This window comes from Phlebotomus argentipes, unplaced genomic scaffold (assembly GCF_947086385.1).
Source record: "Phlebotomus argentipes unplaced genomic scaffold, Phlebotomus argentipes genome assembly contig_2, whole genome shotgun sequence".
NCBI classification, from domain to species: domain Eukaryota; kingdom Metazoa; phylum Arthropoda; class Insecta; order Diptera; family Psychodidae; genus Phlebotomus; species Phlebotomus argentipes.
In genome coordinates, this window is record NW_026776162.1 from 2,572,139 (window position 1) to 2,586,019 (window position 13,881).

Consider the following 13,881-nt stretch of genomic DNA (forward strand, 5'->3'; position numbering starts at 1 on the left):
ATTACATCTTTCTCCTCCACAGGTTCAATGAAGTCTGTTGTTATGTTTTCGTCAGAATCTCAACGTCTGCCTTTAGGAATGTCATCGCTTCCACAATGACTTTTTACCATGAATTGTTTATCGGTGAAATTCGTGTTATCTGCCAGAAATGGCCTAAAATTTCACGATCACTCGAGACAGCCAACCTTTTCCGCAAAGTGTAAATTGCAAACATGTGTCCTATTGTAGTGCGATCTTCAAAGCCAAACTCCAACAATTACCTCTCACGCGCTCTCATCTGATTTACAGCGTCTTTCTGTGCGTCACGGGTTTGACTAACGCCAGTGAAAGCTTTTCGTGAGGAGTTTTCATGGATCTTCTGATGGCCAATCATTTTTTAACAATAGACTTGACAGGTATGAAAAGGACGATATAAACATCAAGTACTTCATAATTCTATTCAATGAACAATTAAATTAGGTCGCAATGCAAAAAGAAGCCATAAAAGTCTCCAACGGGATTCTCATCCATTAAGACATCTTCTAAATTAACGATTAACACAAATTACGCATTACGAATTGTTTTTGTAAGAAACAACAAGCAGATAGTCTGCAAAATCCTTGTTTATAGACAACATTAATGTTTTCTATGACGTAGATTTTGGTTTTTGCAAAGACTTCCGACTCTCATCGCCATCCAACGAAGAAAAATAAATGTTCAGGTAATTTTTATAGAAGGTGATATTATTCAGCAAAGAATAATAAATCAAGACATTCTCACTTTAGGACTTGGCATTGGGTCCCCTGCGACGGCCGAAGGATTGAACGACATTCACGAAGCGACGATTGTACTGGATCCTTCGCTTGGCACGGCCAGTCTTCTTCTTTTTCTTCTCCTGCTTATCCACCTTCGGTGTCTGTCCTTTGACCTTTCCTGCAAGACGAGACAAGCCATTAGCAAGTTCATTCCTGCACAGAATCCCAACAAGCAACACTCACCGGCACGAGCCAAAGATCCGTGCACTTTACCACCGAGAAGTGGCAAGGTCAGGTCCAGTTCACAGGATGTGAGCGAAGACACGAGAGAATCATTGGTCAGGGGAGTTCCTTCGCATGTCAAGCAGATGTCTTCGCACTCCTCACTGGACAAGATTGCCAGCTTGGCCTGCAACATATCAATAAAAATCATTGTCAGCAAGAGATAAAGTAGCAAATAAAAGAAATGTGTGATAATCCTATATTGTGAATCAGTCGCATCTAGATACACAACTCAAACATATCACAATTCTATCTGGCAGCAATATATTGGAAAGTTACTAAAACACACCCGAAGGCTACATTAGCAACTTGCTGGAATTCTGCGGAGGCTTTCCGGCAACCGAGAGAGATCAAGAGCCTCCAGTGACCTTAACCTCACAAAATGTTTCACACATTTCGCCAAATATTTACCTTCAACTCGCCAATTGTATCAGAGATCTCAACATTGAGAACATGAGTTTTCTCGCCACGAATGTAGAGCTGCATGATTAGTCTGGAAATCAAAGGAAAATGATCTGAGAAAATTGTTTGACACACGTGTATTTACGGCACACAGAAAACTCCGGAATTCCCTCAACTAATAACATTTACACAATGATTTTTAACATATATCGCAAATTCGAGTAATCCTGCTCTTGTTTCGTGTAAAAAATATCCATTTCGCTTGCAAATAATAGGGAAATTTGAGAAAAATAAGAATGTCGCACCTTGTTTCTAGACACCACACATCGAAAAAGAAAGACAATATGGCGACAATATCGAAATAGTGTTGCCGCTGCGAAAAAGGCCTATTGTGCATTTTGGCGCGTCTTTCAAAAAATTCTTTGAATGTACGAGATTTATTTCCGTCAATTTTCACTTTTCTCCGTTTTTATCAGAATCTTGCTCTCCTCCTCGTCAACACTGTCGCAATGTTTCCTCTTCTTATTGACGTCACGCCTCTCTTTCTGCTTCGCATTGAACATTTTCTCAAAATCCTTCACCTGATCACTGGAAATTGTCCACTCCATCTCAGTGTGCGGCTGCTTTGTTGGATCAGTCTCATGGGAATAATCAGGCAGTTCCTGCCCGAGCTTCTTCAATACCCGCACAAGCACATTATCCACATATGTGGATATGATTAAATCTGCTTTCTTGTCCTGCAAAATAAACGGATGTTTAAAGAGATTCCCTAGATTATGAGCATTTAAGGAATTCTCACATGTTTTGTAGGTTGGAGATTGCAAATGACGAGTTTCCCTCCGAATTTCTTGTTCTTTGTTGGCAGATTTCCACTGGGAACGATTTGAAGAGTGGTCCCGAGGCAAATGTTGAGATCCGCAAGTGAAGATTGCATGTAAGACATGTCCAGATCCTTCTCAGGAAGTCCATCCTCCCAATCCAGAACTGTGTCTATAAGGCGTCCTCCGCGACACGGTCGTGAGTTCTCGCCTCCCTTGCACATGCCTCCGGTCTCCTTCTGGCCAACCGTGGGAGCCGGAGAGTTCCTCACAAATTGCTTGTGGCACTTGTTACACTCCTCCACAAACATATTCCCGTGCAGCTCGGCCAGATACTGGCGAGGCAGTCCTGAGCGCAGGTGCAATCCGTCGATATTCTGACTCACGATGTACTGAACGTGACCCGATTCCACGAGAGCCTTCAGAGCCATGTGAGTCTTCGTGGGAATGGCTTCGTCAAAAGATACATTCATGGTGGGCTTCAGTCCCTGTCGCTCCAGCGTCCACACGCCCTGAGGACTCCGGAAGTCTGGAATGCCCGCTGCTGTGCTTATTCCCGCTCCAGTGTGCACGACGACTCTCTCCGCTGCCAGGATCATCTTGGCGAGCTCATCGCACTTCTCTTTCACCGTCACCTCATCATCGAATTTCTAAAAAAAAAGCGCGCTTAGCTAAATCTTCCTAGCCTCTTGGCATTGTTCTCACCTCAGGGACTCCCAGAACTCCCTTATTTTCGTATGGCGACAGGCCATCAGCGTAATTACACGACATTTTCCTGCAACTATAATTGTTTTGTCCTTATAATCTTATTAATAATCAAAATACAGTCTGTGTGTTACAAGTTCAGAATGCAATGTATACACTGGGATACAGAAAAAGAACGCAAAAACAGAGCCGAGCAATTGTAAACAAAAGCAAATGTGGCTATATTTTGACGTTGCCGCCATGCCGAACAGCTTTTCAGAATGTTTCATGAAATTTTGCAAACCATTACTTTTCTTTTCACACGAGAAAATAGAAATTGGCAAATTTGATCACTTATTTCCATAATTAACTTACAATTTTTATCATATTTCATAGTCAGGTGTAAAATTAACGTTAACAATCAGAATCACATTAATCTAAATGATAGGCCTTTTGAAAGTTTCACAGAATTTCGTCGAACTCAAACCGCCATTGCGCCATTTGCTTCTGGCAACACGGGCTATATGGCGAAAAATTTCCACGCTCGCGCTGGCAACTCTATAGTTTCAAAGAGGCGAGAACAAAAATGGTGGTGTTTAGTGCTTGAAGTTTTGTTCCGTGTCACTGAAATTGCACCAAAATGTGCGAACAAACCAACGCGTATGATGACGGAGACATTGTGTGGGTGAAATTGAGTAATTGCTGGTGGCCGGGAGAAGTGTGCGAAGAGGCTCGGCTGCCCGCTGACTTGGTGGACTCGCTGAAGAAAAAACCCTTTGCTGTTGTGAAGTTCTTCCAGGAAGATTCCTAGTGAGTCCTTATCCCGCTTTTCTGCGTCCCCGCACGATCATAATCACTGTTGATTTGTCTCTTCCAGCGAATACGTGAAGAACATCAACAACATCTTCAAGTACCAATGCAGCCGGAAGGGCGAGTTTGTCCGGAAAGGACTGGGTGAGGCGAACTCGCGTCGGCGAGAGTTTTATCCTGTTTGCAATCACTCACGCTTGTTTCCTTGCAGATCTGCACAAATCCAATCGCAAGTACATGGAAAAGTTTCCAGCCGATGTGACGACAGCAGAGAAATTGACAGGTGGTGACTTGGAGATCGTGAAGAAGATGCAAACTTCCCCGCAAAAGAGTTCCACGTCTGCTTGGTCGGACGTGTTCTCCGATGGAAAGGCGAAGAAGGGCAAGAAGACGCCCGTACTGAGTCCCAACATTAGAGGGCGTAAGGTCACAAAGTCCCCGAAGAAGAGCATCACTCCCGTGGCAAAGACCTTTCTGGGCAAGACGCGCGAGCATGAAGTCCGCTTCCTGGGCGCCTCCACATCGGCGACGAAGGCCAGCCCGGAAGCCAGCAGCAGCGGCCTCTACAAGTGCCACGCCTGTCCCTTCTCCTGCAACCGGATAAACGTAATTGTGCTGCACTCGAAAACGCACACCAACGAGACGGCGGTTGCACAAGCAAAGTCATCGTCCAAGCCGAAGCCCATTCCCAAAGCTCTCTCCACGCCAGAGCTCGTGTCTGACGATGAAGCTTCCAAGGGGGTCCAGAAGAAGCCAAACACGCGAACGCCGGTCGTGAAACCGCCAAAGAAGCGTGGGAAGCGCAAACTCTCTGAGACAGTTGAGGAGAGCCCCACGAAGCCGGAGCGACAGGAGACAAAGCAGGCTGAAGTGAAGCAACCAATGAAGAAGCGGAAGACAGACTTGGAGTGGAAGAATGAGTTGTTGGCTGACTGGAGCGAAGATGAGGAACCCGAGGAGTCATCAGAGAGCAACTTGTCTCAGGCAAAAGAGGTGGAGGATTCAAAAGAGGAGAAGATCGAAAATCCACCGGATGCCATTCAAGTGAACACTGTGCCAGTCGTGGAGCAGAAGAAGGAGGAAGTGAAGACGCCGATAAAGTACAGAAATATTCCCAAGAAAGACAGGAGGGACATTGTCTTGGAGAGTGGAGAATTGATGGAAGTCAACAGGCCGAGTATCTCAGTTCCTGCAATTATTCCGGATCCAGTGCCTCAGAAGCCGAAGGAGGACGTGAAGACGCCTGCTCCAGAAGTGGAGGTGGTTGCCGACACCTCAAAGAGGCGATCTTCGAGGCGAAAGGCAAAAGTGTCCATCACATCAGACGAGGAGGGAAAGCTAGCGGCGGAGAACCAAGTTGCCTCATCGAAGGAGAATGATAAAGAGCCATTAGTCAGCGATACGGAGAACAATTCGCTGCAGAGTCCGCCGAAATCAATCTCTTGTTTTGATTTTCAAGAAGAGGAGGACGATATGATCGTTGATTCGATATCCAAACATCGGCAGAAGAAGTTGAACGCTGGTGAGCTGAGCGGCAGTGGGAAAAAGACGCGAGAACCTTCGCGAGAGGTTGATGAGGCGCAAGATGAGAAGCTCAACTCAGACATCGAGAGCCTGCTGAAGGCTACTATTATTCCACAAATTCCAGACACTCCCGCGACACCGAAGACGAAGGAAGGTGGTGAGCTGTCCAGGGAGATTGCGTTGCCGCCAAAGGAGAGAGGAAAGAGGATTTTCAAGTCGAAGAATCGGAGCAAGTCCAATTCTCTGGAAGTGGAGGAAGAGAAGAGGTCTTCTACGGATGAAAGGCAGGTGAAAGGTGGAGTGTCGCCGACAAAAGAGCCCACGGAGTCTGATCTGCAAATTGCCCAGACGCTGATCAATTTACCAGATCACACGCCGCCACTTAATCCGCAGAATGACACTGTTGATGGTGGGAATTCAAGGAAGAAAGATTTTGTCTTCAGTGACTGCAAGGAGACGAATGCAGCGGAAGTTCTCATGAATTTGGGTAATTTCACGGAGACTCGCTCGAAAGATAAGCAAAAGTCGCAGGATGAGGAGAAATTGTCGACGTCCAAGAATGCCAATCAATTCACTGCACAAACAATTGGTGGGAAGAAGATAAAGCTCCCAGACAATATAACGGTGACCAAAGTGGTGAAGCCTTCGCAATCCTCTCCGAATCACACAAAGAACCTGATTGAGTATGAAACACTGCCGACAACTGAGGACAAGTCGAGTGAGTTGAAGTTGAAGTTGAAGAAAGTAATACCGAAGAAACGCAAGCCAAATATCGATGGGACGGAGGAGATAATCGTGGAGAGGGTTCAGGTGAAGGAGCCCAAAGTAGTCACGGTAAGAGATATGAATTGAAAATCTTGATTTTCTAGTAATTCTTGTGTTTACACCTTTAGGTGCCTCTTCCGCCAACGTCTCCAAAGAAGATCATCAAGATAAAGTCACAGATGAAGTCTCCGGCCACTGAACTCGAGAGCAATGTTTTTGATATTTCAAATATGCCAATTGTCCTCACGGATGAGCCTCTGCCCGCGGAGGGAATCGAGAGTTACTCCATCATCATGGCAGAGTCAAAAGCGTCGAAAAGCACATCGGCGACCAGCAATGGGCGCGAACAGATCAAAATTCACTCGAAGATGCCGAAGACGGAGGAGATTGTCATCGGCAAACCGACAATTGTGAAGAGAGTGAAGCTCCTGGGCAGTCAGAAGGAACGAGGCAGCAGTCCTGAGTCCGGCAATCAGGCCCTGCAGAAGCTCACCACAGAGCGAAGACTGGTGAAATTGCCACCGAAGAAGGTGAAGGACTCTGGCTTGGATGGCATCACGGCGGAGGCAAAATTGTCGCCCACGAGCATTAGTGCAGGCAATTCGGTAGTGCTGAATGTGGGTCAGAACAAAGTGTCAGGACAACCGCTGTCGCCCACAAAGATTTTCTACCCTCGCGACAATCGCAGCACACTCGTGTCCTCGCCATCGGACATCAGCACCTCAATTGTAATATCAAAATCTCAGGTGATTCAAGCCAAGTCAGGCGGTCAGATAGTCATTACCAGCAAGGGCAAGGTGATTACGAAGCAGAGTGATCTCATCACCACGAGCACTTCGCTGTCGGGAGCGACGGAGGTGTCGTCCTCCAAGGCGAATGAGGGCGCCAAGGTGGCGACAGCGAGTGTTCCGAAGTTGGCGATAAAGTCGCCTGCGAAAATTCACGTTCAATCCCAACAAATACTCTACAGACCACCGAAGGATGTGGACAAGGCCATAGCGCAGACGGTGTACATTCAGCAGCCGGGCGAGGTGCCGGTGGAGTCGAGTAAGGGGGTGGAATCTCAGAAGAAGGTCCTGAGGCGAATCAAGAGGCCCAGGCGACTGGAGATACTTGACAGCGCCAGTCATTCGAGTACAAATACTCAAAAGTCACCACAGCAGACGATTGTGATGCATGAAGTGCCACCCTTGGCACCCATCAGCAGTGAGTCACTGGCCAGCAACTGCGTGAAGAAGATTGTGTCGACGACGACGGCGAAAGAGGATGGAGAATCTGAAATGCGACTGAAGAGCAGCACTCCTGGATCGTCTGTTAAAACTGCCAATCAAACGGTATATTTCGTTTTATTTCCTGCCAAAAGTGATTGTCTATTATTCAATGACATATTTTTCCTCATTATAGGAGAAGATCATTCTTGAGGGAACGAGTGTGAAGAAGGGAACAGCCAGTCCGGAGGGGACGCGAAATGTGTCAGCCAAGGGCAAGTCCGAGACTGTGACCTTAAGCGACAGTTCCAGCACTGCTAATGCCGAGAGCGCATCGAATATTCAGGACAGTCAGCTCCTGGCGATTCCTGGGGAGTCATTTGGAGGGCCCGCCAATTCCTTCTTCCTTTGCACACTAGACAATGGCACATTCACGCCGATCGACAATCAACCGCTCTACCTGGACGCGTCCAATCAGCTTGTTCCACAGCCACCGGAAACTGCCGCGACGTCTGGCGAGAGCGATGCCGAGCAGCAGGGACACGATGCCATAATTGAGATGCCGGAGAGTGAGCAAGTGGTTGTGGAGGGAGATCAAGTGGCAGCCGATGGTGATGCCAAATATGTGCTGAACACGGGAAGTGGCCAGCAAATCCTCTTGGATCAGCAGAGCTTGTTGGCTATCGCGGCGGGAGATGTGCCTCGCCTGGTGACGCCGGAGGGTCAGGAGTTGATCCTTCAGGGGTCAACGCAGGACATTTTGTCGTCAATCACGCTCAATCAGACAGAATTGGGGATTTTGACTGATGGCCAGCAGATAATTGTGCCGGAAGCCATGGCCAATTCGCCGAATCAGGACATCCTAGCAGCTGCCTTGGCGGGAACGGAGGTGTTCCCGCAGGACAACCTGATTGCCGAGGTGCCACAAATTCCAGCGGCTAATCCCGTGAGTAGTGAAAGCCAAGGATCCTAGTGGAATGTACATTTTAATGCTGTGATTTCTTTGCATTTTAGGCTCAAGTGTCGGAGACAAATGCAGTTTTGACTCAACCGCCGATCATGTCGACACTGGAAGTGCCCACAAAGACGGAGAATATAGCGCCCAATGTGGCTCTGGACGCTGGATTTCCGGCACAAAATCTGGACGACAGTCTGGCGGTGATTGGAGTGACTGGACACCAGACGAATGTGCCCACTTCACTGGAGTTGCCCATCACAGTGACGAATCCCGCGATTGCACCCAAAACAACGACTTCATCCATTGGTCTGACCTCGATCTACCTCCCTCCTGTGTCAAACTCTGCATCACAAATATCGCCGTCGATCCCGATCGTGGAGGAGATCTTCTCAGGTACGAGTAATGTGCTGGAATTGTACTCGACAGCCGATGATGAGGCAGTTCCGGCAAAGAGTGAGATGGCAGCCGAAGTGGAAGTGGAGACAGCGGAGAAGGACGCTTTGGATGACATAATAGAGGAGACAACGGTGGGGAGTGAGAATGCTGGTGAAGTAGATTCCATCAATGGCAACGACATTGTGCCCGTGACGCCTGAATCCATCACAAATCATGACACAAACACGCCAGAAATGCACTTCAACGATGAGGATGGGAACAGCTCACATTCGAGCGAAATTCCCATCCAACCGGATCTGATTCTGCGTCCGGAGGACTTCACGCCATCACAGGAGGATGCGAGTGAGACTGCGGTGGATAGCAATGCCTCCGGTAGCGACGTGCCGAATCTCACTGAGAATCTGACGGCAAACACTGCGACAGATGAGGAGCCCGTGAGTGAAAGTGCAGCTCTGGAGGAGAGTGCGAGTGCGGATGCGAGCTAATGGAAATGCCTCTCGAGTTAGTGCAAAAACACTGTGCAAATATGTGTAAGTCGGACAATTTCATTTCATTCACTTTTCACAGGATTAGGAGTAAGTATTTTGAGAAGTATGTTGGCGGGAAATGTAGTGCCCAAAGGGCAGATCGTTTCTTCCCATTTAGATTTTTGTTGATGAAGTATATATAGGATTTAATGATAAAGAAGAACACAAAAGGTGAATTAAGTAGATGTATCATCAGCTCTACAATATAGCTATACATATGTAAGATGTATGCTGGATTAAAAATGTAAAGAAATATTAATTGAACGAAGAAAATGTACCCTTGTGCAAAAATGCATTAACTAACAATGGAGGTTTTTTTTTTTAATTTATATGAAGGTGAAATGCATGTTAGCAAGTTTAGTATCTCTGTTTATCCGTTCAATTGTAATTTATTTCCTAAGGTTGAAAAAGATTTTGAGGGAGAAAATTAGATTTCTATTGAGTCCTACATTCATTATAATGTAGTGGGAGGAGTGGAAGTTATTTCTGTTGGAGAAACAAAAAAAAAAGATACATTATATTAAAATACCCTATGATTAACCAATTGAAATATCTCCAAAAGATAGTAAATATATGATATAGTAGTTTTATGTAACAGTCTATTTTGGTTATAAAGAATATGCATAAAATTATCCAGAATACAAGGATTATAACCATTTATAATAAAATAAACTTTAAATAAGGAACACGTGTGTGAATTCGCCTCAATACACATTTATTGTGTCAAGTTTCTTCGCACTCTCTGACTGCTTAAGATCGTCTTTGTACATTTTCCTGCTTCTGGTTGTGTGAGAAGCATTGGATATCAGCAAATCCGTGCATCCCTGCACTTGGAGACACGCATACGTGATATTCTCCTCTTGTTTGAGCTTCCTGGCCAGCTGTCTGAACAGATCCAGAACAGTCTTTGAGAATGTGGGCATGGAATCTTCGTAGACATCCAACAGAATATTCACAGCGTCGATTAACACTCGCGTGAAGCGGTAATCATTGATGTGGTGATTCAGGAAGCGAAGAAGCTGGGCGAGAGACTTGTGAGAGCGCCCAGAGAAGGCTCTGGCCAGACCCTTGCGACGGATGAGCTCCTGGATTAGTGCTACAGTCACATGGGGGTTTTTCTTCACGAAGTACGCATTGAGTGTGTAATCCAAAGCCTTGGAGTACTCATAGACTCGAAGATGCTTGTCCACTTGTGCCATACTCGGCTTTTTCTGCTCAGGAACCACTTCGTCAACGTGATCCAATCGTCCTTTTCGCACTCCACGATCGGTAGCATCAAGCTCTTGGTCCTTATCTGCTTTCTCACTCTCCATTCGTCGAATGGACACAAGACCATCCACCATGCCAGCCACGAGTGTCTCATCATCGGCTGATATTCCCATGCTGAGCACGCTGTTTGGGTAGTTGATGTTGTACACGAACTCGTAATTGGACACATCGTAGATTTTTATGTTGTGATCGAGGCTTCCGGATAGCAGGCGACGACCGTTGTTGGCCAATTTCAGGCAAGTCACTGTCTTGTGGTGCTGAGCAATGCGTGCCAAGAGTTTTCCACCAGCCATCGCGTCCCAGACTTTGATATCCGTTCCTCCGGCGGTAACAAAGACGCCGCCACTGGGCAGATAAATCACGGACTCCACGGGACTCTCGTGATTGACCTCCAAAACCTGATTGTTGGCCGTTCTCGTGTCGTACATTCTGACCATGTGATCGTATCCGCCTGATATCAGCAAATGTGGCGACACAGGACTCGTACATCCCGCTCTCACGTAGTCTGTGTGTCCTGAGAACTCGTTCACCACCTTCTCAGTGGACAAATCCCACACCTTCACCGTCTTATCGTCGGAAAAGCTGCTTATGTGGAGGGAATCTTGCACAAACGCAGCCCGATGAACAGCTCCTTTGTGTCCCTTGAACAGCCTCAAGATATTCTTGCTGGACACATCGAAGAGCTTCACTAGACCCTCTTCATCTCCCGCCACGAGCAACTTCCCATCATTCCGAAATGTTCCGCCGTACGCACTTTCCTGGAAGCGCGATAGATTCTTCACCACCAGCTTCGTGATGGGGTTGTAAATCTGCACTCGCACCGAGCACGTCACGGCAAAATAGTAGGGCTCCACTGGACTGAAGTCGATGTAGTCTATCGTGCCGAACTCCTTCACCAACACTGGAACCTGAAAACAAGACGTGCATTTGAGGTTCCACTCTCGCCTCACTCTTCAGACTGCACATGGACACTTACTCCAAGTCTCCTCCAGTAGATGTGATCAGGCGTGATCTTGGCATCTCTGCTAGCCGTGTAGTGACGCGAATTTAGGTGCTTAAATTGGGACATTGCGGAAAATAATACGGATGAACCACGCGACTCCCAAAACAAAACAAAACACGTGCGAGTGACAGCGCCACCCGAGAAAATGTACTAGATTTAGTACAACACACGTCGAAAAGCGCACATTTCTTAGTATGTAAACAATAACAATGGATGCAGAAGAGAAACGCGAAAAGTTCTTCGATAAAGCGAGAAATGTGTGTCTTTCCGTGAGTGACGGATTCAAGCATGATCTCCAGGCGTGCGTGAACTTCTTCAATAGTGAGTGTAATGTTGATTTGGAGGACTTCAAGAAGTTTCCCTGGATCTCGACATATCCAACTGTCCAGTTCCTGGCAACCGGCATAGACACCACAAGTCAGGAGGATACAGCTTTGAAATTGATCAAGGCGAAGGACGAATACAACAACAAGGGATTGCAGATTAGGAGGCAGTACACAATAGCTCAGAGTATGAGTGGAAATTTATAGGGAATTTGCCATGACAGGGAATTTACTTTTTACTGTTTCACAGAACGTCGGGAGATTCGGAAGTTGGAGAAGAGAAGAGTGTATAGCAAGAGTGTCATTCAAATGGCCAATCATCTGGACAATGACCCAGACAAGTTCTTCTCCGGTGAATACGACTGGTACTTCACGGGAGGCACGCTCGATGTTCTTCAGCATGAACTTTACGGAGCAGTGGCTTTCTGGGCTTGTGGCTCCGCACTTAACGATCTAAGTACATTTTAAAGCCTCACATATTGCAAGATTACTAAAATTGAGATGCTCTCACAGGAATTGTTCAACTGGGCTCAGATGAGAAGCGGAAAGAGATCATGGATCAAACACTGACTCTTCCTAATCCAGGCACGATATATCAAATTTCTGGATTCGCAATGGGTGAGGAAATTGGTTTAGTAATTCGTCAAAAGAATACCGTGACTATTCTCCAGTCTGAGAATTCGATCTTCAGTCTGACGAAGTGTAAAACGATTGAATCATTGCTACCATTTGTCTCGGTGTTCTTTGACAAGGAAGAAGTCGATTTTGTGTACACGATGGATGTTGAATTCTTCCTGAAGAAGTGGGATATTCGAGATGATCCCGTTGAATGTAGCGCCAAAAATCTCGCGCAGGTCAACAAATTCAGGAAGGGTGACGCAAAGAAGGCTTCTAACTGGGCCACAATACAAGACTTGAGTGCTAAGCACTTTATCTACGCCGATCAGCAGCAGTTGAAGATAAGGATAATCGATAAGGTGCAATTCAGCACAATTCAATCAGTTCGTTTAGACGATTTGGTATCCAATTGCTCAGAAATCTGCGCTGTGGCCGTCAGCAAATTCCCGAACTTGATTTATGTGGCCACAACTCATGATTGCTTTGCCTTGGATGTGAGCAAAAGTCCTTCACAGCCTTGCTTCCAGCTGAGGTGGACTCATCATCTGACCAGCCATCCAATAGTCATGAAAACCTGCCTCGTGGAAAATAACACTGAGCTGATTTTGTTGTCCAGTTTAGTCTTTGGCGACTTGAGGATTCTCTGCAATGAACGAGAAGTCTGCTCGGCAGATGAGAATGAAACCAAAATGCTTTTCCAATACAAATCTTATCATCTTCCTTACAAAATGCAGAGCATGTCGCAATTGTACGAAATCGCGCGCCTAAAAGGTAAATGCCTCAATCCCAAGATTCCCACGCTCAAGAGGATAAGTTTCTCGACATGTGGCGTGGCATTTGTCTCGGACTCCAGCGAAAGAATTAAGATTCTGACGGCCAACAGTGTAGGAGATATTTTTACACAAAATCTGACGACAAAGCTGATGAAAACCAATGATGATCTTAATGACTGCATTGAGGCCATGGAGATTCTAGAGAAGAATCTCTCAGTTGAGCGGAGACTTACTAGTTTTAAGATCACGGGAAGAGATGACCTGAAGCCCCTAAAGAGGGTTTTCCGCGGTCGCCGATTTAATCAGAGGAAGGATGCAGATGAGCTACGCAGTTCAAAAAGACGTCTGAAATGGAAGCGACGAATTGTGGAACTGAGGAAATGCACAGATGTATTGGCACAGGATTTGCTTGCAATTTGGGAGTTTTCTGACGAAGAACTTGAAGAGAGCATCATCACTGATCCTACAGAACCTCATCTCATGTCCGCGAAGGATAAAGTGGCAAAGTGGCTGAATTCCATCGAGCAGGACGTTCTTCCGGACACATTATCCTTCCCTCATGAGGGTGATTTAGCAACGCCTAAGCAAACATTGGGTGAAGCAGGAGAAGACCGCGCGCCTGTCCAGAAAACCCCCTTGAGGAAAGCAAAGAGGAAATCGCATGTGGGTGGCTTCTAGAAGAAAACGAGGAGGAAAATAAAAATGTGGGAGATTTAAAGGTCGTTTTCTCATTTACCGTGGGGCGGCGCAAGATGTGTCGACGAGTTTTTGACGGTCGACTTCGTGT

At 46.5% G+C, this 13,881-nt stretch overlaps 5 protein-coding genes across 5 annotated transcripts; 2 read left to right on the forward strand and 3 right to left on the reverse strand.

The window, feature by feature from the left end:
- Positions 1-701: 701 nt before the first annotated feature.
- On the reverse strand, positions 702-1,845 carry LOC132265146 (ubiquitin-like FUBI-ribosomal protein eS30 fusion protein). The gene is made up of 4 exons (XM_059765671.1): positions 1,724-1,845; positions 1,428-1,509; positions 978-1,143; positions 702-912 (listed from the first exon to the last, which is right to left on the reverse strand). The coding sequence occupies exons 1-4, from the start codon at positions 1,813-1,815 to the stop codon at positions 761-763; spliced, it is 492 nt and encodes a 163-aa protein (XP_059621654.1). The 5' UTR covers positions 1,816-1,845; the 3' UTR covers positions 702-760.
- Positions 1,825-3,214, reverse strand: LOC132265139 (NAD-dependent protein deacetylase Sirt6). The gene is made up of 3 exons (XM_059765659.1): positions 2,942-3,214; positions 2,218-2,886; positions 1,825-2,155 (listed from the first exon to the last, which is right to left on the reverse strand). The coding sequence occupies exons 1-3, from the start codon at positions 3,005-3,007 to the stop codon at positions 1,865-1,867; spliced, it is 1,026 nt and encodes a 341-aa protein (XP_059621642.1). The 5' UTR covers positions 3,008-3,214; the 3' UTR covers positions 1,825-1,864.
- Positions 3,215-3,473: 259 nt separating this feature from the next.
- On the forward strand, positions 3,474-9,071 carry LOC132265111 (nascent polypeptide-associated complex subunit alpha, muscle-specific form-like). The gene is made up of 6 exons (XM_059765608.1): positions 3,474-3,730; positions 3,798-3,874; positions 3,942-6,088; positions 6,148-7,353; positions 7,424-8,173; positions 8,242-9,071. The coding sequence occupies exons 1-6, from the start codon at positions 3,561-3,563 to the stop codon at positions 9,064-9,066; spliced, it is 5,175 nt and encodes a 1,724-aa protein (XP_059621591.1). The 5' UTR covers positions 3,474-3,560; the 3' UTR covers positions 9,067-9,071.
- A 731-nt stretch (positions 9,072-9,802) lies between these two features.
- Positions 9,803-11,526, reverse strand: LOC132265130 (U3 small nucleolar RNA-associated protein 15 homolog). The gene is made up of 2 exons (XM_059765641.1): positions 11,354-11,526; positions 9,803-11,285 (listed from the first exon to the last, which is right to left on the reverse strand). Exons 1-2 carry the CDS (start codon positions 11,444-11,446, stop codon positions 9,813-9,815), a joined length of 1,566 nt encoding a protein of 521 aa, XP_059621624.1. The 5' UTR covers positions 11,447-11,526; the 3' UTR covers positions 9,803-9,812.
- Positions 11,527-11,560: 34 nt separating this feature from the next.
- LOC132265119 (uncharacterized) lies at positions 11,561-13,800 on the forward strand. Its single transcript, XM_059765619.1, has 3 exons — positions 11,561-11,890; positions 11,954-12,160; positions 12,217-13,800. The coding sequence occupies exons 1-3, from the start codon at positions 11,590-11,592 to the stop codon at positions 13,770-13,772; spliced, it is 2,064 nt and encodes a 687-aa protein (XP_059621602.1). The 5' UTR covers positions 11,561-11,589; the 3' UTR covers positions 13,773-13,800.
- Positions 13,801-13,881: the final 81 nt, after the last annotated feature.